Genomic DNA, 27,180 nt, shown 5'->3' on the forward strand with positions numbered 1-27,180 from the left:
CATGTTTTACGTTACTTTCGTATTGCAAATTTAGCTGATGATGTCATGTCAAAGCCACGTGGTCTAAAAACCTGAATCTCCGTACATACATTTCGATATGAAATTATTTATCCGTGATGTTTAGAATTTTGGTCGGTCAATATAGTTTCAATGACCAAGTGTGACCCCCACTGATGTCTAAAGTACTAATATCAGTACCTGACCGGCCATGGCCATGGCCTTGTTTTTGTTTTTGATTTTCTTCAATATTCAAATCTACGTAATGTCTGGTTTGTTAGGCCATAAATTCCAAGCATATTTACCATGATATCACAAATATAGACCAGTTACAGAAAGTAATAAGTGTCAGCAAAATACTGTAATATCGACACTGTTTCACGGATTTTAGGGACGCTGGTGCTTGGATTATTTTACGGTTGACATTACCTAGCCAGTAATATAAGGAGTAGTACATGGGTATTTTATCCCTGGACTCTCTGTCTGTTTATATCGAAATGGAATAAGCTGAAACAGTTCTTCTTTGAGCAGGAAATATGTTGTGATTATGGATATTATATATATACATGTATATAATTGCCAACACATCGGCAACGAGAGTAATGACATTGACTATACGTAATATGTAAAGATGTAGTGTAAAATTGGAATACGGTCGTCAGGAACTAGATTAGGGTAGGGGGAGGCTCAGGAGAAAAATTGTTGTCACGGGAAAAAAACGAATTGGGACGTGCGTGAAAATTCGGATTGTCTGAAAGGGGCCCGGAGTCACGTACAAATATTTTGCTCATGAGTTGAACCAAATTTAACTCCAGGAGCAGACGTTTAACAAGCGTATTTTTAAAAGGGTGACTGGCAGAGAATGTGTGTCTCTTGAAGGGTAGACAATATACTCGCGATAGACTATGGGTTTCAGGCCACTGTGTCAGACGTGGTCTTGGAGGAGTCAGTACAATTCCTCCAAGAGTGGTAAGAGGCCAAGCCTGAAATAGACGTGTTTGCAAGTAGAAGTTTACATGCCTTGTCTGTGGTTTACATTGTGCACGCAAAACATCCCACAGAACCGGCCATAACTAAAGCGGCATATCAGTAAATATGAAAAACGTGATCTTGGTAATTTGGATACCAGTTCTGAAAATATTCTCCGGGAAAATAGGTTAAAATGAACATCAAGATAGCTGCCTATTTCCCATTGTTTATAAATCGTCAAGAGGTTAAGCTATCCACTCAGATGAACCACTCTTTGTCACTTTATAATCTGGCATTATACATGGGATAATTTCCAAAATGTACATGTTTTATCGTTTCATTTTGGACTTTATAGAAGTTGATGACTAAAATTACCTTACCCTCGATGAAAGTTATGAATGCGACTAGGTTTTACCATAGACAGGGTGGAGGGTCTATGGTTTTACCTACTAGAATTAGTTGCGACAAGATTGTAAATGCACATGGGCGAGTTTTGCCAGATTGCTTTATTTCAAGTGATTTGAAAATTGTGAATGGCGGACTTGGCCGTGGTCCATCGAATTGTCGAGTACTACCGTGGTGGCACTAGTCGTTCCTCACTGGAACGGCAAGTGCCACCTTATGGCGATATTTATTGTCTTTGAACCTTTCTCAACAAATAAATCACACATAACTCCCCAAACGCTTCCATTCTAGAAATCTGGTGCCGACCCTAAACCTTTTTAATAAAGAAGAAAAATCAGTAAAATCGAGAAAATTGTGAGTGAAGTCTTGCCAGAAATGGTCATCAACTTAAAAAAGACAATAAAAAAACGCGGTTCTTCCAATCTGGAATGCAGAGCAGATGTCTTTGAAATAGAATTATTTAGTTTGGTTTAAAATTTAGTTGAAGTGGGCACAAAACTTGATTTGGTTCTGACTGTTCTGAATTTAGGGACACGAAATCGTCTCCCTGATGGCAGGAGTTCAAAGTGTTGGGACATAATGTGGCCTTTGTCATTTACCATTTTCCCAGCTTTGTTTTGTACACGAGATGTAAACATTTCATTCAAATTAGTCTACTTTTCACTCAATACTTTACTAAACACATTTACAATTTTGTTCAAGACACTCTTGTAGCTAGTCCCTAGACTACCAAACCAGCACAAAAAAGAAAATGTTAAACCGACTCAAAACTCCGATAGAATGTCTGTAATACCTTGGCATTTACAAAATTTTAGGCCCCTCAATTGTTGTAGACAGTAAACTCTAGATTGACATTTCTTGTTAATGAAATCTGTGTTGGCCTTAACATTTGATTTATTATCCAAGACTGTTCCTATATATATATATATATATATATATATATATATATATATATATATATATATATATATATATATATATATATATATATATATATATATATATATATATATTTAGTCACCTGTTCAACTTTAACATTGTCAATAAAAAGGTCGGGCACTACTTTAGGGTTCTTCCTAAAGTCGACCTTTCGTCCAAGTAGTTTTCTTTACACCAAGTAACAAACCTATCAACTTCATCGAAATAAGTACGGTCAGAATTTGACAGGTCAACTAATGCAGAGTTATCAGAATATTTGATAAGTGGATTTGTATCGGTACCTGATGAGCAGTCATTTGTGTAAAGTGTAAATAGTTTGTGTGAGAGTATCGTGCTCTGTGAGGCACCCCTAAATGTTGAATGGAAGGCTGAACTTAATTTTTGGTAGCGAACAAACTGGGAAAGGTTGACAAGAAAATCCATTATCCAGAGGATGAGTTTGGGGTTAACGTTTAAATAACTAAGTTTATGAGCCATCATGTTTGGTTGACTTCTGTTAACGACTGATGAAAAATCAATAACCAATAGTCTTACAAATGAACTTGGTTTTTCAAGATGTGTATACGCATCGTGAAGTAATGTGAGAGTTGCATTATCAGTACCTCTATTACTTTAATATGTAAATTGGTATGGGTCAAGGTGTGAATGTTTTTGTGGGTTTTGACAAAGTAAAATACGCTCGAAGCATTTCATCACAATGGAAGTCAGTGCTACAGGACGATGCCTTGGAAGTTTTTAGGGACCGGACAGATGGTAGATGTTTTCCAAATGGTTGATATCGTATGATCATTGTACGACCAATTGAACAATCTACTGGAAACACTAGCTAACTGCGATGCATAGACATTCAGTAACCTACCACATATGTTATCAGGACCCATAGCTTTCCTTATATTTAGTTTCTTAAAAATAGACAACTCGTTTATCACTGATTTCAAATTAACTCTTCTTTTCTTCTTATTTACTCTCAAGATCTAACCCGATGTTATCTATTTCCTTTCCAAAATCGTGAATATCAAAGCGACAGTACATTACAACTTCGCCTCGCCACCACCCTGTGTTGCTTGGCAAGGTGGTAAATAAAACAAGTTTGCCTTTGGGATTATATTAACTGGGATTGTCGACACTGAATAATCCGGTCAATCATGGCACTGCGCTCATTGTATGTCACGGCGTACAAGTATAAACGACGTTCATACTTCCATGACCATAGTTTCTGCGACCTGTCATTTGTTTGACCATAGACACTCCACCTTTGTGGAGGGTCCATGGTTTGATGGGATGCGTTAATTCTGGCAAACTTGTTTGGCAAATCGATCTGACGCAATATAGCTTGTGACCGTGGCATGCATAGCTTGGGTCAAAATCTATAACACCATTAAAGTATAAATAATGTTTAAACTTCCGCGATAACACATACCTTTGAGAAATTATACTGACAGTATAAGTACTCCAAGCACAGACTATTCTCGTGTCAAACTCCGACACGAACTTGTTTTTCCTTGAAGAGTATATCTCGTGAGACCTATGGAAATTATCAAAATCTATATTGTAGTTGAAAAGAGCAAGAATGAAAAGAGGGGAAATTTAAGGGACATCATTTCTATATACACGTGTATTGTGCAAAGAACCCGATATCTTTGACCGCGTTGCCGTCAACCGAGCAATGGTAATATATATATATATATATATATATATATATATATATATATATATATATATATATATATATATATATATATATATATATATATATATATATATATATATATATATATATATATATAAGAGGTAAGTCATAAACTGAAGGAAAAGTGCTCAATACTGAGAAGTAGAGCTGTATTTACACAAAGTACACAAGTTATGGTACGGAGGCCGTTACGATCTTCAGACGACTAAATAACGGAAATTCAAGTGATAGAATTCGATGCGCGTTGTTGAGTGACATGGTGGAATGATAGAATGTATTTGTTTTCGTGGACGATTTAGTGGACGATCTAGTGGAATTAATCTCTAAAAAAAAAACATGAATCATGGTCTGAGTACTTCACAAATGTATTCAATGCTCAAGTCCAAAGTGATGAAAGTTTCTCGATTTCCATGATCTTATCAGATCCACCTTGATAGACATAAATTCAGGCATTAATGGTGAGATTAATATCCGACTGTAGTCTTTTGGACAAGGTAATTACTTTGATAGTCTAGTTCCTATACTGTATCATTACCATTTATACCTCCACTCAAAGTATAGTCAGAGTCGTTACTCTAGAAGTCTTGAAATGCATGAGATGCAATTTAAAATTCATTTACAGCCACCCACACAGTCATTAACATCATGTCTTTGTTAATAAATCACAAAACTCTAACCAATAACACAGTCCCTCATAAAGTTAGTGTTTATTGGGACAGTAATGTTCAAATGTGGTATATTTGTCAGCCCATGATGCTACTTATATACTGTTTACATCACCAAAACATTTAGGTTTCACTGATTGGGTGAACAACTTTTTGTGCTATTTGAGGGGCTTTTGGCTAGACGTGGTTTAGTTAGAAACCATATTGGCATCCAGACTATTACTTTGAAGGAGATCATTGAAGAACAGTAAAAATAAAACTCAAGGTGTGGATATGGGATCAGTGTGGCATTCTACATAGACATTCTCCAACAATTCTTGTAGACATGTTATGTAACCATTTTTTCTTCACGAAAGGCATGTTCCCACAGGAATCAATGGGGTAGGGGTTTCTAACATTGTCTTTTGAAAGTAAATTACATGTATGTCAAAACTAAAATTATTGTATTTACTAAGAGATGAAATTCTTAAGAAAATTGAAAAGTGGTTATTGGTGGTCATAAACTCGACGTTGTTCGCTTTTTATGAATATCTAGGCGTGATTATGTCAAGCAGTGGTCTATGGTATTTAGCGCTTGCAGCTCAAGCGAGTAAAGCAATGATTGCGGTCATGAGTCAACTTGCAAAACTTGGGGACCTCCTAGTCAAAACTAAATTTAAAAGTTTTTGACTGTAAACTATTACCGATATTAAATTATACAGTGGAGATTTTGGGTTTTAATAGGTCTACTGAAACTGAACGTGTTCAAAGTAAATTTCAGTGTTATATTTTGAGTCGTATATAAACATATATGTAGTCTTTGAGTATGGGAGCTACAAAAATGCTTGACAAGTGTTCATTATGGGAAGTAGGCTGAAATGTTTTGAGATTGCTGAACGAGAGCTGCAAAACTTTAACCTCAGACCACTTCTCCTCAGCCCTGGTTCAAGTTCTTAGGTCATAGTGGTGTAAACTACATCTCAGACCACAATGTAGTGACCTGAGACTACATGTACATGTAGGCCCTACCTACTGGTATATTATGTAACTGCACTTGACGCCAGTGTGATTTCTAACTAAACTGTGTTATTGAAAGAACCGATGTGACGTCATCTGTTTTCTTTGTACCTGACACAATCCTAGCTGCTGTATTTTGGGCATGTTCAAGAGGGACAATGTTTTTAGCTGGCAGCCCATACAGAAGGGCCATTCAGTAGTCAGGTATCGATGATATAAGTGCATGACCAAGGTTCTGACAAACTCCGTTTGTAAGATACTGGCGTATGCGACCATAGACAGTGGAGGGGCCCCCTCCACTGTCAATGATGCGACCTATTGTTCGGGGGTGAAAAAGAACTGATCTACATGTCAACGAGATGTGCTTCTTGAGGTTATAACGGTCATCAATTGTTACACAAATGGTACATGCTGAATCCACTAACTGCACAGAAGACGATCCCATGTTGATGTGGTTCATGAGACGAGGAAGCCTGTTGAACTGAGACGTGATAAGGAGGACCTCGGTTTTGCCATCATTAAACTAGCTTATTTTGGGTCGTTTAATATCATGTGCAACAGTTTCCATCTTAGTTACTGTAGTTGACGTATGTGATTGGGGAAATATATTGGTAAATCTGGTTGTCGTCTGCATGTTGTTGCATATTGAGATTTTGATGTCGGATTAGCTTTCCAAGTGGTGATGTGTATAGACAGCATACGCGTGTAAGAGTGGACCAAGCACAGGGTTTTGTGACACTCCACACTGCAAATGTTTGGTTTCTGATATGCCTTGTACAGAAATGGACTGTTGTATATCTTTGAGGTATAAAGACTCTAGTCGAATGCCTGTAATACCGAGCTCGGAATAAACTTGAAATTATGCTGGAGTCAGAATTTACGGGGGGGCATGAACAAAATTGAGGTTCAAAGGGAGGGGGGCATGACAATTGTGATGGTCTGAAAGGGCCCCCGAATATTCTGCTCATGATTTGAACCAAAATTAAACCTCAGGAGCAGTTGTTTACCAAGTAAATTTACATTTGTATAAGTGTATGCCTCTCTCTCTCTCTCTCTCTCTCTCTCTCTCTCTCTCTCTCTCTCTCTCTCTCTCTCTCTCTCTCTCTCTCTCTCTCTCTCTCTCTCTCTCTCTCTCTCTCTCTCTCGTCGCCGTATGTCTCCTTCTCTCTTGCTCTATCTCTCTGTGTGGAGACTTTGTTGAACATTCAAACCACAGGAGCAATCGTTTACCTTGTACTTTGCAAAATTGTTCACTTCATTTACCTACCACACATTTAATTATTAGGCAGCCAATGGCCAAACGAATGTGTGTGTCTGCCAAAATATCTATGTATTAGTTAAAGCGTAGGTAATACAGTTGTAAAATAATTTAATGAGAGTACAATTTGGGTATTGAAGACAATTTTCAAGTACTTTATGGCTTCCAATAATGTGTATGGTTTGAAATATTATGCCGCTAAATGGCCTCCTACATGTCCTTATTTTTCAAACAATTGCCTACTGTGGGAGGGGGACACACCCTCCCCACTAGTTATCGAAGGGGGGTGCCGTTTCTGTCAAGACATAGGATTCAAAAAGAAAACTCTGCTGGTTAAGTTTTTCCAAGTACAGGTTACAGCCCAATGAGCCCACATCCATTTGTAAAGAAATCTCTATGTCTGATATGTATGGACACTGAAGTTGATTTCCACTGTTAGCTTACAGTGTGTCATATAGTGTACCATACTGTACTTCTCTGACGTGTATGGGGAGGGGGTAATGTATAATTGCATATTAAAATATGTGCAGCCGGGGGGGGGGTATGGACGTCGCCATCTTTCAAGCGCTAAATTACCTGTTAATCGAGATTTGTTTCAAAACATTAGCATGGTTGATAATATATGTGAAAGGGGTAAACTAAGAATGGTTTCTGGGATCGCCTAAGTCAACACGACATATATTGTGGATGGTCTGAGATATTCGATTACGATTCACATCGTCCGATTTCCAATCGTCCCAATATCCATATTAACATTCTTTATCGTTTCAAAATCACAAAAATGCATATGTCGTGGTGGGGTGAGTACCGACTCTAGTTTGGTCTCCGCTCTCTCTCTCTCTCTCTCTCTCTCTTTGCATCAGAGGGTGTGCCTCGCCTTCTGTACATGTGCCGTACGTCTGGCTTGTCTGTCAGTGTCACATTTTGCTTCCCCCCTTCAGTTTTCTCAGATGTTTTAAGAATTTAAACATAGTCAGTGTCTGATCGACAAAAATTCTTTCCACTGAAGTTTAGAAAACATTTAGTGCAACTCTACGTAAACGTCATGTTGATGCATCATACATCATCATGAGACGTCACATTGACCTCACACTTCGCTTCGCGCTTCCTTCAACGTCCGGTCGTTATGAAACTAGTTCGAAGGCTTTCGCTAGCGATAGCGTGGCCAGTCTTGTTTTACTGCGTAATCGTCTAATGTTTTCCAAATAATTATGAATTAATTTATCTTTTTGTTTACACTTTGGGTATTTTACTTGCTATTAGAACTCCCGGGCAACTCATATTTAATTTTCCAACCTTAGAATTTGTTCAATGATCGTCAGGTTTGAGTACTTTCCTAAGCCGGTCCCACAACTGTTATACTTATAAGTTATAGCTGGGCGTTGTGACCGGTAACCGGCTATTATCTACATCACTGCCTACTAGGTACGTCAAAAACACACCGTTCGCACATGTGAGCCTGATTTTAGGCAAAATATCGGGCTATTAGAGTGCATACAGGCCCTTTTGTTCGCTTGTATTGTTTGCATTTGGTATTTGGCATTTCGCACGTTGTTTATTTGCACCATTCACAGTGTCTTATCATGCTTTGTGTAACTTGTAAGCCTAATCGACAACTGGGCCAACGGTTTTTACTAGACAAATTTGAAACAAATTTTGCGTCAGTTTGATGGTAAACCTGCTATATTGACTACCAAACTTAGTTAACCCCAGTTATTTTTACTCATGTTGCATCACCATATATTTAGAAAGAGTATATATGAAATATGAGAGCCATGTGAAACTTCTTCAGTGCAAAATGGGATGAAGATATGAGGGCAAAGTCAGTGCTCCTTATAGTCTCGCGGGACCAGTCCCCCTCTATTCTCGCGGCTGCGCCGCTCGGTAAACAGATTAGGGACGATAGTCTCGAGTCTGGCAGCGAGACTATGCTCCTTACAGCAGTTTGTTTTTCCCGCATATGCATACATTACCCATAATCCTTTTAAGTATTCTGCAGATATCTGTGCAATGTGCACTCATGACTCATGAAAATCTGGAATGCACTGATCGAAGCCAATTGTACAGTTATACTATAAAAACAGGAGTTATGAGTATAATTGAAATAAAACAAGAGAATAAGAGATGAGGGCCCTCAGAATCGTCACGTAGAGTGATATAACAGTTACATGGATGCCGGGCATGTACCCATAGGTACGGGCCCGGGGGGGGGGGGGGTTCTGCATGCCGAACGTCATTAAGTATTTCCTTTACTTTGGTGCTCATGATCGTAATTTGGATGATGCCCAAGATATTTGAGGCGTGAATACCTGTTGTTCTTCTAAAGGCTTGTTTATTACTGTGAAGATCACACCCTAACACTTAATTGTTCTATAAACGACACATGGACAAGAATACTATTCCCATAGAGGTTAGTCTAGTTAATTCCTGATGGACCGTATTTCGTTCAGCGTTACGTTGTACATAACACGGTCAGTCAGAAACTATAGACGACATGGACGACATGGATGCCATATAATATTCCCAATAGTCACTCAATTTTACTTAGCTAGAAATAATGTCCACAGACTCAAATCTGTCAGCACGTCTCTACTGTGAGTTTGTTGACGCTATTGGCCGGTCAGGTTTGTTAAGAAGCTCCATACACTAGCAATATTTGTGGCCCAATTTTAAACTATTATTGGAAACGATTGTCATGTCATCTAAATCTGTATTACTATGCATCAAACGCGTAGAAATGTGAAACACGTTTAGTGGTGGCGGTATGTAGTGCATAATGAAAAGGCGTACTACGAACATTTATTTCAAAATGAGCCCTGTGATATTACAATCTACGTACGTCCTAACCATGTAGTTCATATCATAAGCCTGCTTATATACATACATATGTATCGAATACACTAGCTACACGTATAGCGTTTATGTACGTATTGATTGCAAGCACGGTAGATTTGAATATTCATTTGTTTACTGCCCGGTTATGGGGGTGAACTCATGAATATATTCTGAACTAAATGCAAATGTATTCAAATCACTTCCGACTCGCAATCTGAACTATTTTTCAGATCGAGTATAATCCGATTAGACAGGCGCTAATGGGAAAGTACAGAAACGTCCACCTCATCAGCATAAAAGTACAGAATTGAACTCAATCTGAACTATAGTACGGAAAGTGTCGTAAACTGTACTATTTTTTCTACTAGTGTTACATACCTTAAGGATATGAATCGTATAATGAAATGTGAAATAGATGAGATGAAATTTATGTATCTATTCATATCGCGTTTTGATGTTTTAAAGCAATTACTGCTTTTCTTTTTTTTCATACGTATATAAATAAATAAACTTGAATCAAATGCCATTCTCTCATCTATTTGTTCTCTTTTGATTCTACTTTCAGATCCGGTGCATCATCTAGCTGGGAATTGAACACATCGTCATAGCAACGACTCGTTCTTATTGTTTAATGCACAAAAGACTGTCCTATAGCAAAAATTGTCATAACTATTCATAGATCTTGCACGTTTATTTTCTTTGAATTATACCTAGCACGCAGCAAAACTATTCCTATGTGAAAAGTAAATATTCGTAAGCCAGAGATTTTGATAAGTAATTAATCCCCTTACAGCATGTCTGCCTCTAGCTTTGATAGTTACGGACTCCACGAATACTATAATAAGCGTCAAACTAAAAGCAGCCCCGATATTAGCTCAGTCAGTAGCGCTAGTTTATCGCCTGACCACGTGACAGGTCATTATCATCAAAGTGGGAGAGGCTCTCGAGCTAGCTCATCTAGAACCGGAAGTCGAGGAAGTTTAAATGATGAAACACGGGGGGTGCCGACGTCCTATCCCTCCCCTCCATACTCGAACAAAACCGATAGCAGTGGTAGTCTAAACGTATCTCCTCTTGATTTTGACAGTCCCGAGGAAAGAGGCGTACCCGGATCGAGAAGAGTTCCTCGTTCCGATGGTAGAAGCCACGATAGGGAGAATTTCCAATCACCATACCAGGCACATCCAATAACCGAGTCTATGTTCCAAACTCCCTCGAGAGAAGGCTTATCAAGCAGAAGTGGAAGTCGCCCTAGCATAAACGGTTCTCAACACAGTCTACGGTCGAACGAAGCTGAAAGGCGCAGTCGTACACCGTCAAGAGCAGGATCAACAAACGTTTTGCAGGACATCATGGAGGGTGCAGCGTCGAGCGACCAACCACCGCGATCGTCCTCGCAGGGCCAAGTTGCAGGTGGCGAGTTATCGCGGCTCGAGCCAGAAGGTAGGCATAGTACATCGCATGAGAGTTTGACGCATAAAAACGGTAGTGTACCAAGTCTAACTCATGCAGGTGTCTCAGGAAGTAGATCAAGCCTCGGACAGGGAACCAAGGATGATAACACAGAAACAGAAAACAAACTCAATGTTAGTAAGGAAAGTATAACAGCGATCGGAACAACATCCGACGACCAATATGAGAAATCTCAGGGTGGAAATAACCAAGGTATGAGATCAAATGTAGTAGTTCATCTAGAAGGAGGTGGGGTCGACGTGGATGACATCGGGAAAGACCGTGAGTGCAGTTTATGTTGTTGCACCTGTGGATGTATTCAGAGACTTGCCAACTCCAAGTATTTCCTCTTCATGGTTTGCACCCTTCTGCTCCTCCAAACATATCTGATCGGTTTTATGGCTAGCATGCTCACTACCATCGAGCGACGATTTGACCTTTTCACGACGGAGGTTGGCATCCTCGCCAGCATGTACGAAGTCGGCAGTCTTATCGCCATCGTCGTCGTCTCCTTTTGGGGCGGAAAAACAAACAGTCATCGACCAAAATGGATCGCCGTAGGCGCCATGTTAATAGTCGTTGGATGCGTGGTTACGATTCTGCCACATTTTCTAAGCGACCCGTACAACCCTGACGGCTATAGCGGCTACGATGCCACCATCGAAATACACAACCGGAACATTCGTGATAGAATGTGCAATGCATCCGCCGACGCTCTAGAATTCGATCGCTGTGATTCCGACAGTCCGATGCTATTTGGCAAGAAGGATATGACTTTCTATTTCTACCTGATGTTGGTTTTGGGACAACTACTTGTTGGCATGGGATCTACTCCTGTTATAACTCTTGGAGTTACATATATCGACGACAACACTTCCAGCAGAACGGCTCCTCTGTTCATCAGTAAGTAGTCTTAAATCTTATGTAGTATCAAGATCTTTACATTGTCTCCTCTAAGTGCGGTCTCCTTATCCTTTGATGTTAAATGGACTACACAAGTACTGCAGTGGCTAGCCGTATTGCACTCGCATTTATGTAGGAAAACAAGTCAGTGCACTAACTTCATTATTATTGCATCCTAATATTTGACCATGAGCATTCGTTAATAGCTTCAATTAATGTATAAGAAAACAAATAGCATTAGTGTATTATCTTTGTAAATATTGACACTTTCAATACGCTGTGTTTGAACAAAAGAACAAAATTATGCATATTTAACACTTGCAGATAGTTTGTAATACTAACAAATTTTAACGTATCATGAATGTATGTGAAATGTTGATGTCTATTTTGTGTTGGTGGCAAGCATTTCATACATCGTTCTAACAAGGAAACACATATTGCTTCAATGCATGAGGATAGTTCTTCCCCAAAGTGTATGTAATGATGTAGTTTCAAGGAATAACCGTCTATGTTTACGACATGCAAGTCGACAATATTTTGTTTGAAGCAGTGAATTTTATTGATGTAGACAGTAGGTCGCATTCAAAATACCTTACCAGCGTTTGACACATGCAATTTTAATGATCTGTGTAACCGGCGAAGTTCATATCACCATATCATGTATCCTCTGTTGTATCGTTGATTTCGCGCCAACATACAATGTTGCTTGTCGTCTGCGTATGCCTAATTTACATATCGCCATCGCAAAATGTCAATATCGCTTTCCTTCTCTTCATTCGCGTTGATAAAAGATCTGTTCAGTCGAACTGACAGCTTCAGCTGTGGTCATTCAATGTTATTTCTTTTATATATTATATGTAAGCAAAGCAGCGCTTATTATCCAAAATGGAGCACGCGCCAAGCATTTAGTAATATAAGCGATAGTTATGACATTTATACCAAAATATCACGTACAAAAGCGTATTTCGTGGTGAATCCCGCTCTTATCTTTTCACATCCCAAGCAAGAAGGTGATGATTACTAACGCACCAAACTACAGAAATACATCAACCACACATTTTATTCATCAAAAATGAATATATAAATATACATATCACAATGATGTCACACGTTTATTGAGTGTGAAGTCACTGAACCTAAAACGACTGCCTTTGTTAGTTTTTCTATGAAAAGAAAAAAAAATATTTTGGGTAACACAGCCGACCAGCAAAACGTCTGTTCATATTCAAATAATGATAGACTTCGCTGAATGAGGTCGAGGCAGAAGAACTACTTAACGTCGTGTAACGAGGGTGATAAAATAGAAGGGTATATATTTTACATGACTCCATAAGGGTCGGGTGTCACAACAAATGGGAAATTAATATCAACTCGTTATTAAAGACCTTGATCTTGAGATCTAGGCACCAAACATCTATGCAAATTTGCCATCAAGTCCTTGAACGTCAATCGTAAATTTTCAACGCGTTAACATTCTGGGAAATCCATTTAGAATGGTGTGGATTTTTTAGAAGATGAAAGGTCGCATGCCACAGTATTGATGTAAACAATCGTAAATACAGTAGCCTAGGTGTGCCATTTAGTTTTCATGTGTACGGAATCAAGGGATATTCAATGCATTATGTATGTCCTTGAAATCTTTCTCTCGTTGTTTTTTTGTGCCTGCCCTAGAGATTCCCTAGCTAGATCATAAAGATAGCGATTGTTACATAGCGAAGATAAGACCCTGTCCCATTAAGAATGCTGTATATGACATCTCGAAAGCCCGCCCCTAAAAATAATAAATGTATGACTGTAAATATGTAGGTATGAAATGGAGCACAAATAATAATGAGAATGTCAAATCACTCATCCATGGTAAAGATATTATGCTGTGAAATATGATGATGAAAACGTATTAGAAAAAGTTGACCTCATTTCCCATGTTTTAATATCGTAAAACATGAAGTAGAAACAGATATAAACTTGGAGTAATTATACTGACAGTATACTGACAGTATAATTACTCCAAGATATAAATAAGTTTTGAGCACGAGCTTTGTTGAGCTCAACAGTTTATATAAAATATGTATCAAAATTATAACTGTTTTAACATGTTTTTAAAGCGCACGTGGTGCTCAATTTTGTTAGTAATCGATAACAAAGTTACAAGGGGGATTTTGAAACCAGTTTTGTACCAGCCGCGCGCTTGGTAGTATCTCGTTAGTGAGTACTAGTATGTTCAGGTAGAGATTGACATGGTCAGCATTGCACTTCCAAGATAGGAGCATTACGTAACAATGTCTGATATGCAAATTAGGTAACTGCTCAATATTGGAAATTAAATTTTCATTACGGTTTCCTTTGATACTTGGCACGTTCACCGCCAAAACAAGCGGCAAGAGTACGTTTTCAAGTCAACTTAATGAAAATCCATCACATCCTTTATTCTCCTTCTTTATTGAATTTCAACGTATGATTTATGGGTCGTGTAGGGCAATTGAGTTACAAGACATTGCTGTGAAAAGTAGAAAATTATCTGCCTTCAGAAAAGAAAATGATTTAGAAGTGACGCACAATTTTATTCATTTTACTGAATGTATTTCTAGATCTACATAAACATGAATAATTCATTCCGATTTTCGACCTAATTTCGTGAAATATTAATCTAGATGTTTGAAATTATCCATGCGTGTCTGTGGGAATTATTATCACAATTTCTGTATAATTAGTATAGTGATAGGGTAGCTAATGTAGATGATGTTATAGGCAGCTTTTGGCTCAATTCAACTGGGGGCGATATCAGCTGCTTGTGGCATACTAACGCTGTGCGATGATAATCACCAACATGGTTAACAGTCAGATGATAACGTAGACAACATTTATAGCAATTTGTGAATAATATTCAATCTATATTCTAGCATTCGTGAACTGAACCAACAATTTGTTAACGTTTAAGCAAGCATTCTGTTGAAGCATCACTGAACCTGCGCACATGTACGGTGGTTGATGGAATATTCACTATCAAAATTATTTCCAGAGTTGCTTATGAGCTGAGATGTGAAATCAATATTTCAGGCGCATCTGAATCCAGACGACTAACTCCATTCTTTAATCACTTTGCTCTGCTATTCAGGAATAGGGTTTCTAACCACCACAGAGTTCAAGGGTCACATCTATCAATTTTGCGAATGATCAACATTTTGTCATGGCGGAAATTAATGCGTTCAACGAGCCTTGTTACTTTGACATGTCCTATTTAGGTTGTCATAAGTTTACATGTAACTCAATTTTGATGTAAATTGAAAACATTGTAAACGTTATGTTGTACGTCTACCTTTTAAATTCACTTTAGTATCACTATGTCACGTAGATTTATAAACACAAAGGTTACCCTAATACTCACTTTGTCAAACACATACCAAAGATATTGTCAGCAACACATTAAAGGCAAACTTACAGATTTATACTTTAAAACATGACTGTTATAAACCACTGTTAACTTTATGTAGTTGATATCGAAAGTTTCCATGACTACGCTCTACTGAATTCCAAAAAGCACAGATTAAGTATACAAATGTGTATATCTTTGAAAGAGACAATATTCGGTCCATACCAAAAATCCAAAATAATTAACATATATTACTGAATAAAAATCCTCTGCTTCCGCAGTCAGGACAAAAGAAAGTTGAACGTTTTCCCGTCACCTTCTCATGATTTATCACTATTAAAACAGAAAGGTAAGTATTGAAAATAGCTAGAGTACGCAAGTTTTTGCCTTCCTTTCGACCATTTCATTCAATCATTCATAAAATAAATTCAAATCAAACACAAACCTTCGTAGTATACAGGATGAAGTAACAAAACGTAATACTTTTCGAGGAGCAAATCATGGACACACAGTTGCACTGGTGATGAAATTGTTTTAGAACTTCAAATAAAGTGATGATTGAATAGGAAGCAAACTATTCCTCACAAAAAATGGAAAAACAAGAAAAAAAGAAAATAAGACAAACAAGATAAAAACAACTGAATAAAAATAAAACATAAAGTTACAGTTTATGCACCTTTGAGTTGCAATCACTGTGTCTTACGTGTGTATGTACAACATTCGAAACATCTGCCATACGTACAGCCACATAAACATTTTATACCTTGGCTTATTTTCAATTTTCAAATTGTCAAAGTGTGGATAGGGTATTAATTAGAAGTGAACGTTTACAAAGTCTTTAATGAATTATGTATTAATATATCGTAAGCGTTGAGCTGACGTCACCTAATCTGACGTGAAATCGGCGTAATTTATCATCTGGTGTTGATAAAAATAGCATATTAGATATTATTTATATCACGAATATTTAGTAAATATTTTTATAACTCAACTGTTTTTGAACCCTTCTTGTAAATAAACAGATTAAATTTCCTTAGTGTGGTGTACTTTCTTATTTTGTGAAATGCCATCAACGAGATACGCCTTCTTCGTGATAAATATATACACATTTTCAACAAATAAATTACTTTTACCGACCTTGAAAAATTGAGGTTCTCAGATAAAATATCTATTTTTTTGTTGCATTTTACATTTGATAAAAAATGACGTCTCTGCAGTGTCGATGTAACTAGGCTTGGCGAGCTAGGCGGAAATTAATTGAAAAGTATATACTACTTTCTGAACATTCACGGACATTGAATGATGAATTCTTAAACTTACTAATTATAAATGGAGGCATAGTATACTACGTATTTGAATAAGCGCACCCATGAACTCTAGAATAATAATTTCATTTCGTTCAACTTGTTGAATAAAAGGTCTAGTAATGAACCTGAAACGTTTAGATGCGCTTTGAAAAGATAGAGATAAATAGATATTTACTGAGGTGGACCAACACAATTTACTTAAATGACAAAAAAGACCACGTCGACGGTTGTATTAACAACCAAGCTATCGGGGAAAATCTGCGCGATGTAGCAACCACATCAATAATTCATGTTATCGGTTAGTCGAGTGTCAGCAGAGACAGTCGATTCATCCTTCTCATCTTCAGCAAAATCTAGGGTCGTTAGGGTGACGCCCAATACATTTTCCTTTCTCTATTTTTCGATTCTCCACAGACGAAAATAACAAAATTTAATCGGCAACAAATGGTAATGTGGCATTCGAAATGATTTCTAGACTACCATACTCTGAACATAGCTATTTTGCCTGTGTCTTGTTTAAACAATAAACAATATATATATACAGTCGGCGTTGTTATTCAAATTGTCTACTGTATGACCTTGCATACAATGTTCAAAAGAAAGACAATTACGACAGACAACCATATTTGCATACGACTATCGTCTGTCAGAGCAAATGATGTATGGGGGCTAGTTTCCTTTTTATAATTCTAGGTCTTCGTATTTAATGAATAAATTTATGGGAGTTTGTTTTCAGTAAATTCAGGTAACCGAACCGAACCGGACATGTTATTTTCTTTAGGATACTGTCAAACGTATATATTTTAAAGTGTGTACAATTTCTACTATTTTTTGTTCATTTAGTGCACATTTTCCAGCATTTGAGATACGAATTCTGACGTTCTTCCATGAAATATGTCACATCCTAACTGTACATATTTCAACGTTTTCCTAATTCGCTATCATCCTCGCCATTTTGTACCCATTTCCCACCCGTATACACTAAACAATCTACTCCGTCATTGCCTCTATAATTCTGTTGTGGACATATAACGTCAAATCCAATGACAATAACCTTTTCATCATGTGTCATCAAACTATACGTCCGACCACAGCGATTACCGTTTTTAGTATGTGAAAAATAAATTGTTATGAATTCGTGTTACTGCTAAGTGCCAACATTATCTTAATACTATGAATGTACACTGTGGTGACTAGGTGCCAGGAAAAGTTACTACATTTTCTATTTTAGAAAATATTAACATTAATTTATTCAAACAATCACCCACCTGTTGTGTTACATGTGTATGTGTCTAGTATCCAGTAATGGCATCTGTATATGAGAGGTATCATTAACATTGCAATATCTCTATCAAAATAAATTGTTTTATGTAACTTAATATTCAAGAATTATAATTACCCTAAATATTAAGTCATTAACTTGCAATTTATATATTTGTAATATCTCAGTCATTAACCTTTGATCAATAATAGCGAATTTATTCTATTATTTCTAAAAAAAGAAAGAAAAAAAGACGATTTATTTATATAAAGAATCACCAACACTTGAATGCTTTGGAATTTTCTGGCAATGATTTTATATTTCAAATTTTGTTAATACTGTGAGTGATTGGTATAATATGCAGTATTACGATGGTAAATTGAGTAACTTTTCAAAAATATAAGTAATAAATTTATTTTTGTTGGAGCTCTGTCTTTGATTTCAAGTCCAATATATTCCACAAGAGGTGCAATTTCAAAAAATAAAGCGATTCGCTACATACTGAGTAGGGCAAACCAAAGGTAATTATCATAAAGTACGACTATATAATCCGAGGCAGTCTACAGTTACTTAGCAATATATAATCAATTAGTCGATTATTACCATTTCATAGATACCCACATTTCGTAGGAGATTGCCATTGTATGAAACTATAGAGGATAGAAATATCAGTAATTTAGATATACTACATAGTTCAAAGAAGCTAACTAAAAGCTTTTAACTGTAATTCCTATAATAGAGATGCTCTAACGCATGCATGTACACCGTACATATATGTATATCAACATACTCTTGAACATATACTAAATGTACTCTACGCTCAGAATATCTAGTTCTCCACCCACCCACTTAATGTCGTCTGCATTTCAGTTGGCGCCATATTGTAACTGTTATTCGCCACAAAAGGCCAATGTCGTCGTTAGCTCAAAATGCAAAGCTAGTAAGATAATCGTGTAAGGTGTCAAAGCCAGTAATAAACATATTTATATTTTATAATATTTCTTTCATAGTAATCCCAACACTCTTCAATCAACAACCTGTTCAAATGTTAACGAAACTACAATAGTGTGGTGAATATTTCTCACTTTTCATCATTTAAAATACAAATATACAGTACTGATCGTTCCGAATAAATGATATATATATATATATATATATATATATATATATATATATATATATATATATATATATATATATATATATATAAACAGTAAATGTAATATGTCTAGTGCTCAATACATATGTATATATATATATATATATATATATATATATATATATATATATATATATATATATATATATATATATTAAAAATATTAATACTCCAACTTATAGTCCAACTTAAAGGAGTATGATTGACTGTATTTTGTCGTGTACAAGTACAATTGATCAAGGTCATTATAAGATTTATAGCTTGGATAAAACGAATCAAGCACTCTCTAGATGGCCTATTGGCTTTCAACAAGTAAAATAGGGCGAGTCAGAGAAGAGTCGGCAACATTTATTTGTTGCAATGTCACGGTATTTGATTTTGATATCTGCGCACCGATAAATTATATATATATATATATATATATATATATATATATATATATATATATATATATATATATATATATATATATATGTATGTATGTATGTATATGTATATAAATTATATATATATATGTGTGTGTGTGTGTGTGTGTGTGTGTGTGTACTGAGTAGCTTACGCCCTGTGAACAGAGCACACACACAATCTATATGTGTGTGTGGTTGTGTATTATGTGTGCTAACATTAGTACATTCATACACACACATGCAGAATCCGATTGTTCAATCGACTTTACATGTTGCAGAATTTAATCAGATAACCTGCTAATTAAAATTGAAAAAGAATAATTTGAGAAACGAAATGAAAAGCAGCTCCTTACACATATTGTTATATTTAACAATTTATATTTTTTCTGTCACATCTCGGTTGTAATAACGCACTATGTAGAATTTTATCAATACCTATTTAGACTTCATATATCTCATAAATTAACATTCCAAAGGAAATAAAATACAATACATCCTTTGAATAGATGCTTTTCGTAAGACGCTATAATATCTGCCCAGAGAGATTTGCACACAAAATGTCCTTTCATTAGTTCCCAGTTTTGATGCAAATATATTTCGTTGAATCGCGGAAATTGCTGTTGTGGCGACAGTGAGTTGAGCTCTAGCTGTCAAAGTTCGTTTGATTGAAGGAGGTATCGTGTTGCTCATTTTCACACTTGGCTTTAAATTCACTGTGGTTTATAATGGCGTTACATTTACAAAATATTCAGTTGCGTCTGTCTCGGGGTGTTTACGACAGCATGATTAAATAGTTGTATTATGTCAAAGCTGTAGGGAAACGAAAAGGTATTAAAAATCGTTGTCACCTCCTATCGTGATCATGATGGCGACCCATTTACTTTGAAAATAAAACAATTCTCTGTAATTTCATGAACTTAATGTAAAAAGGCTTTTAATGTACTATGGTGTGTGATGGATCATACGTCTATCAGATAACATATCATGATTTCGTGCAATATGTCAATATTACAACCTTCCTTTTGCAGATTTTGAAAGCTGAAATACTGAAGTAACAAGATTGAAATTAAATGTGAAATTGAATTACCATACATGTAAATCGTTCTGTCAGTTTTACTAATTAGTCAAAATAATATTTCAGCAACGACATTCAAATGTATTATTCGAATACATTAGATATTGAGTTTACATCAATGAGAATATTTAAATGACACACACTACACAATACAATCACTCTTAAAACCCATATGTTTTCAGAAACGACAAACTGTAACCATTTGATCTGCATTAAATGAATGCTGGTAGGTAATTCAAAATAACACATTGCCTGTAAACAGTCGAACACAAATACAATAGGAAACATGTTGCCTTACGATTACAGATAACTGTATGGCCCTGAAATATTATGCATATTTATATCATGTGTATGTATATCCTGTTGTTACATGTGTTATGACACACTTATAGTATTTACGAAAAGGGTGAATTGATGTTTAACATAGTTATCTTGGTGCTCATGTATGTATGTATGTATGTATGTATGTATGTATGTATGTATGTATGTATGTATGTATGTATGTATGTATGTATGTATGTATGTATGTATGTATGGATGGATGGGTGGGTGGGTGGGTGGATGGATGCATGCATGCATGCATGCATGTATGTATGTATGTATGTATGTATGTATGTATATATATATATATATATATATATATATATATATATATATATATATATATAGATATGTGTGTGTGTGTGTGTGTGTTTGTGTTTGTGTGTGTGCGCGCGCGTGTCGTACACAGTACACAACCTACAAAATGTAAAGAAAGATAAATCCTCATATTGAGTAATGTGATCACATCATTAATTTGAGTGACAATCAAGCTATTAGGCTATGTATATCATCAGTAAGAACAACTGTCACCATAAACGTTAAATGTTGTATTTTTGATCATGACGTCATTGAATATATTAACACCGGACATTTTCTTCGTTAGTAGTTATTACATTTCCCACCTGTTGATGGAGTGCTGTGAAATAAGAACAAACAGTAAATCAATACTATGACGAATGAAAAGTAGGTGTGTCTACTTCCGGCATCACGTACAGCTGAAAGGCACAGAAACATTCACTTAAGGATGGAATATTTACACCAATTACTATATTTGTTGACGTAACACTGTTTTTTTGAAGGATATTTGTAGGATGTTTGAAGCACACTTCAAAAGTGTGTTCCAATTACACCGAATGTTGGTATGTTAGGAATTAGAATAACCCAGATTATAAATTTAGGTCAATACACACTAAAATGTGTGTGTTACTTGTGATATATATTCTTAACCTCCGCTGTTGCTGTAAACTATTCAGAAAGACTGGAGTTCAATCAAACTATCGCGAAGGCAACATTTGCGGAAACTTTTTAAAGAGTTGTCGACATTTGACGTAGACGCATTTTTATTTGTAGTCAGTGTTGTGTAGTTAGATGTCATTAACAACGCAGCATCTCCATGTATTTCTACCTTATTATCATAATTCTAAACAACCCCACAGGCAATTTTCACTTAAAAGAGTCGGTTTACATCAGCTGACACATCAATAAATGCACCTCCAATAATCTATACTCAGCCTGGGAGGCAGACATGAATATATATTATATCTCATGGATCACTTTCATTTCAAGATTCATAGTAGTTTGGATAAAATACACATTGTATAATGATGTGAAAGTGACGAGAACCTTTTTGCATTTCGTGTAACCTTTATTCTATAAAATAAAATCTCCTGATACGAAGCTCACAGTCTTGCAATATATTGCTATAATAGCCATTGTGACGGTAGGCATATATTTGAATACAGTCATTATGAAAGGACAGCGATACAATAGGAGGCGTCAGCATATATTAGTGAAACATTCAAGTAACATTTTTTTTTACTGTTAAGAATGTATTCAGTGTAAATAATATTTTCACAATTTCAAAGACAAATCTGGGAGCACGGAAATGAGCTTTTACAAGAATAATGTGGTAAATGACAGTCTGTGAACACATCTGACTACAACGTCGACGCATATACTATTATAACGAAACTGTATGTCTCACATTCCCGCCATTCGCAAACTGATCCTTCAAGTACGACGCTTTAGCTTTCAGTGTCAAATTTCTGTGACACATGATTACATTGTAGGCGGTTATGCCATGAATATAATATTTGTAGAGAACCTAGAATTGTGGCCATCAACATTTACATGTATGAAAACAGTCTTTCGCTAAATTTTCTCAATGTCTTTGATATTTAAATTTGTATCAAGTACATAGATAAATATTTCAAAATATATATTTATAGTAATCTTCACCTACCGTATGATATCGATTTTCACTCAAAAACACACATTTTAATGCTTGAAATAAAAAAAGGAATTCCAATTACAAACTTTATTTAGTGTTATGGAGTGTTGAAACGGAAAATGCACATTACAAAATCAATTGGGCGTGATTTTATATGGATTAGCCATACAAATTTCGCACACAGCCAGATGTCAGTCTCTCTCACTTTATAAGCCAAGTTTTCACTTTTGTTTAAAGCTTCGCAATTTTGAAGATTGAAAAAATATGTATCTTGTCTGAAAATTAATATAAAATTGTTTAGGAGAAAAACATGTTTTAAAAAAATTAATTTTGTTGTATCCTAGTTCTAAATTTTGGCACGATATTAATAGCAGCGTATATTTTGGACTGAATTCGATATTTTGTTTAGCGAAAGAAATTCTCTGTAAAATATTTTTTTTCCTTTCAGTAGTGTATTAGGAAGATTGTATATATATGACACATTTTACACGCCCAAATCGCTAGTAGCAATTCACTTTTTTTTGTAAATTTTCCTCTATGCTTCTATAGAATCGATATCGCTATCAATATTTACTCTGTTGTGTTCGGTCCACAAAGGAAACAGTGTTGTTACAGCGAAAGGTAATTCAATAACTCGCCAACGTGTTGTAACACTGCGTTGCCTAAATTAAACCTGAAATGTATTTCTACGAGATGTCGTCAAATTATGTGTATGAAACATGGCGCTTAATTTAGTTCTTTCTGAGTAGTCTGACAGTTTTCCGCACAAATTGTAATATCTTGCTAATTTTTGCCGGCCAAGGGTTTCTTCCTTTTCAATTTCAAAATCATGATAGATAATGTGTGGATGTCACGATATTTAAATGTTGAAATATGCCACAGGCTTTGGAACACAAGAAAAAGGTTACGCTGTTCTGCGCATGAGTGTCACCTCCGGCTCTTTTGTAAATTGAGATAAGGGAAGACAGAATGATGACGCACATAGTGATTTTGCAGACTGATAAATACAGCAAAATAGCCTCGATAAACAGAAGGTGGTTTTCTTCAAAGCCTAGCTTTGTGATCGACTTATCGTTAGTCAACGGTATCGTGGAATATCGCGAGATATCTATCAGACTTTTATCCAAAGAAATTCGCCAACTCCATGATTATTATTTGGCGGGAAAATATCGTTATCTATGCTTAAACAATAGATATAGTAGTGAACGTGATTAGAAGCATCACTTTTACATGATCTGTATCAACCGATACAGATAACGTCTTCATGGAGCTGTATGTTGTCCATATAAAACTCTCTTGACATGTAAATGTATGTATGTATGTATGTATGTATGTATGTGTGTATGTATGTATGTATGTATGTGTATGTATGTATGCGTGTGTATGTATGTATATATGTATGTATGTATGTATGTATGTATGTATGTATGTATGTATGTATGTATGTATGTATGTATGTATGTATGTATGTGCGCGCGCGTGTGTGTGTGTGTGTGTTTGCGTGTGTGTGCATGTTTGTGTTTTGCAATGGGGGAGGGGAGAGGTTTCATATTTCAAGCCGCCAACAACAAATTGACTACTATAATCTGTCCAGCGTTAACATCACACGTGACATTCTAATTAAACCAGAAGGTATGCTTCTAGTAATACATTCCCAATGGTACGGAAGACGCAATATTATAATCCTTCCTTCCGAGTAAGATCTGACCTTTTCATTTTAGTGTCAGTTCCAAGCGGTATCTTCTTAAGTCAGCTAATACAAATAGGTGAGATGAATATATGAATATAATTTAAAAGTCAGAAAAAATAAAAATGGAAAATTACAAATGGAAATAAAATTAAGATATTACAACCCATTTAGATAGAATTTGTTCAGATAGAAAGGAATGACGATCTGTGTCAATGTAGTGTGACGTGCTTGTTTATTGCCATTCAAGTGAAGACGGTGTAATTGTAAACGTAATAATTTGCAAGAATAAAAGATAAAATGTACAGGAAATAGAATTTGCATTTTACCCTTATTTAGATATTTGAAGTGCATATAAATGTTTCGTGTCCAAGTAGTAAGCGGGAGCAAATTACAGTGAACGCCACTGCAATATTAGATGAAAAACACATATTCATGACTATTTATCTGAAGGTAGTAAGCACTTAGGAGTCATCAATATTCATTGTTCATCTAATACATATTAATGTATGCAAAGACTGCTAGAACAGTAGAGGTGGAAATAGTCTCAATTTGGTGTTTCTTGGCAGTCTAGCGAAATTTATGTAATATAATGACGTAATTTATGTGAAATCATAAAATGACTCTCTAAAACCTAAAGTTTATGAAAATACCTTTATTTCGAAGAGTGGCATTTCCCTTTAAGCAATTTCCTGTACATGCCACGTCGCTGGTGATATTCATGTCTATGTAATGCACCCAAAACTAATGATTTGTTATCTAATCTAGACGTGCGCTTTCTCGTCACCAGGGATACGATATATTTTCGCTTCTCAGAGTCCAATCTGTACGCATTTTCGACAAGGTACCATGATGATATTAGTAAGACCACAATAAAAAATCAAACGACCAAAAACGTTATCCAAGATATTGTTAAAAACACTAATATTAAATATCTGACGACATCATAAAAACACAATGTGCAATTTTAAATCTTAATGTCTAGGACGCATCAAATAATGGCAAATACAGCAAGAATTACGTAGAGCTCAAGGAATAATACGGCTTGTTTATTGAAGCATAAAGCATAGGGTCTATGATAAAAGTAACCGAATAATGATTCGTGAAACACAAATGGATTTATCAATCATACTTTGTCGTTCGTTAAGATTTTCCCGCCTAAAATCATATCAACAACAAAAATTATTTTTCAGGAATTGTTGACATGTTGCAACTTCATTTTAGAAAGGAATCACAGAAAGGTTCATTTTAAGGGCAGCAATTTTAATAATTAATTTGATCCCATCTAAAATGACATCGCCAAAGAAGCAATCTGTCTTCTAGGCTTGTCAAGATGTTAATAGATTAGTCTTTTTAGGTTGGCATGAAAGATGGCGGCATCTAGCAAAGATTACACTAAACGAAGAAAAAAGCCTCAGTTTAGCTGTACATCTTATGTGATAAAACAACATTTACTGTGATTTATAGTATACTTGTTAGGCAAGAACTGTCGGAGGTCAACAAGGTATTGCTATTGTATGCAAGTGATAAATAAAAAAGTGTCATTGTGGCAAATAAATTAACATCTTTTGTACAACTAATAGTCACGTGACACCTACGTTTATAACAAGTACAAGCAACACATAAAGAATGGAATAAAAATACAATTCCATCAAGTATTACACCAATCATATTGTATACCACATTCCCTGAGGATCGCATTGCTGTTAATTCCCCCAGTTCTCGCGTTTTTTAAGGTCATTCAACTTAAATACAGACCCTCATAATTAGAAACACAATAATCATATGTGTAGTAGTCCACGGAAACTTGTAAACACACTTTAAGCAAGAATGGCGGCGAACAAACATGCATTGTAACCGACACTCCTTCATTACCACAAGTATTTGTATACCCAATATAAAGAAACTTAAATGTCGCAGCAAATGCCCACTTGACGACATTTAATGTTGCTACAGAATATGCAGCTCTGATCAGCAAGGGCAATTACATGAGGGCTAGAGGGGGTACTGCCGCATTCATGCATATCGTCTGCCACATTGTCAATCTTTCTGACAAACAACAAGGTAATGGAAATTTTGCCTTGCAAGGTACAATGGCCCGTAGACATCTCAAGGGCACCTTAACCTGTTGTGAAAAACTCGCTGTAAAATGATATGCACGGCTGAGAGCTCTGTGACACACCTGAATATTTCATAACACAGTACCCTGGATAAAAAGCTGTGGCGAATTCCCAACCATGCTGTGAATCACGTTTGAGCATTAAACCCCCTTTTACGACTTGTGCTAGCCCTGGGCACGCTTTTGCATTTACATTGATTTGCAAAATGCGTATGTGTGTTGCATAAGATTACTTTTGACCGGTAAAATCGTAAAGAAATAAGCAAAGTATGAAACAGCCGACAAAGCTTTCGGATTTACGACTTGAAGATATGCTGCAGATATTTTCCGTTTTATGAATTCTAGTCTCGAACCAGGTTAAATTGGTTTATCGAGTTTTCTTTCCCCACTGTATTTACGAATGCACGAAACGAG

The 27,180-nt window shown here is 36.0% G+C and overlaps 1 protein-coding gene across 5 annotated transcripts in view; it reads left to right on the plus strand.

The window, feature by feature from the left end:
* LOC144444595 (solute carrier organic anion transporter family member 3A1-like) overlaps positions 1-27,180 on the plus strand; it is a 64,206-nt gene that overhangs the window by 17,623 nt on the left and 19,403 nt on the right. For 2 of the 5 annotated variants that reach the window (XM_078134080.1, XM_078134079.1), the window contains exon 2: positions 10,842-12,109. In XM_078134080.1, the coding sequence (XP_077990206.1) occupies positions 10,954-12,109 (1,156 nt within the window). In that variant the 5' untranslated portion in view covers positions 10,842-10,953. Of the gene's footprint in view, positions 1-10,319; positions 12,110-27,180 lie in introns of all 5 variants that reach the window. The other 3 variants (XM_078134075.1, XM_078134076.1, XM_078134077.1) reach the window with 2 other exon arrangements.

Source organism: Glandiceps talaboti, chromosome 13 (genome assembly GCF_964340395.1).
Source record: "Glandiceps talaboti chromosome 13, keGlaTala1.1, whole genome shotgun sequence".
In the NCBI taxonomy this organism is placed as follows: domain Eukaryota; kingdom Metazoa; phylum Hemichordata; class Enteropneusta; family Spengelidae; genus Glandiceps; species Glandiceps talaboti.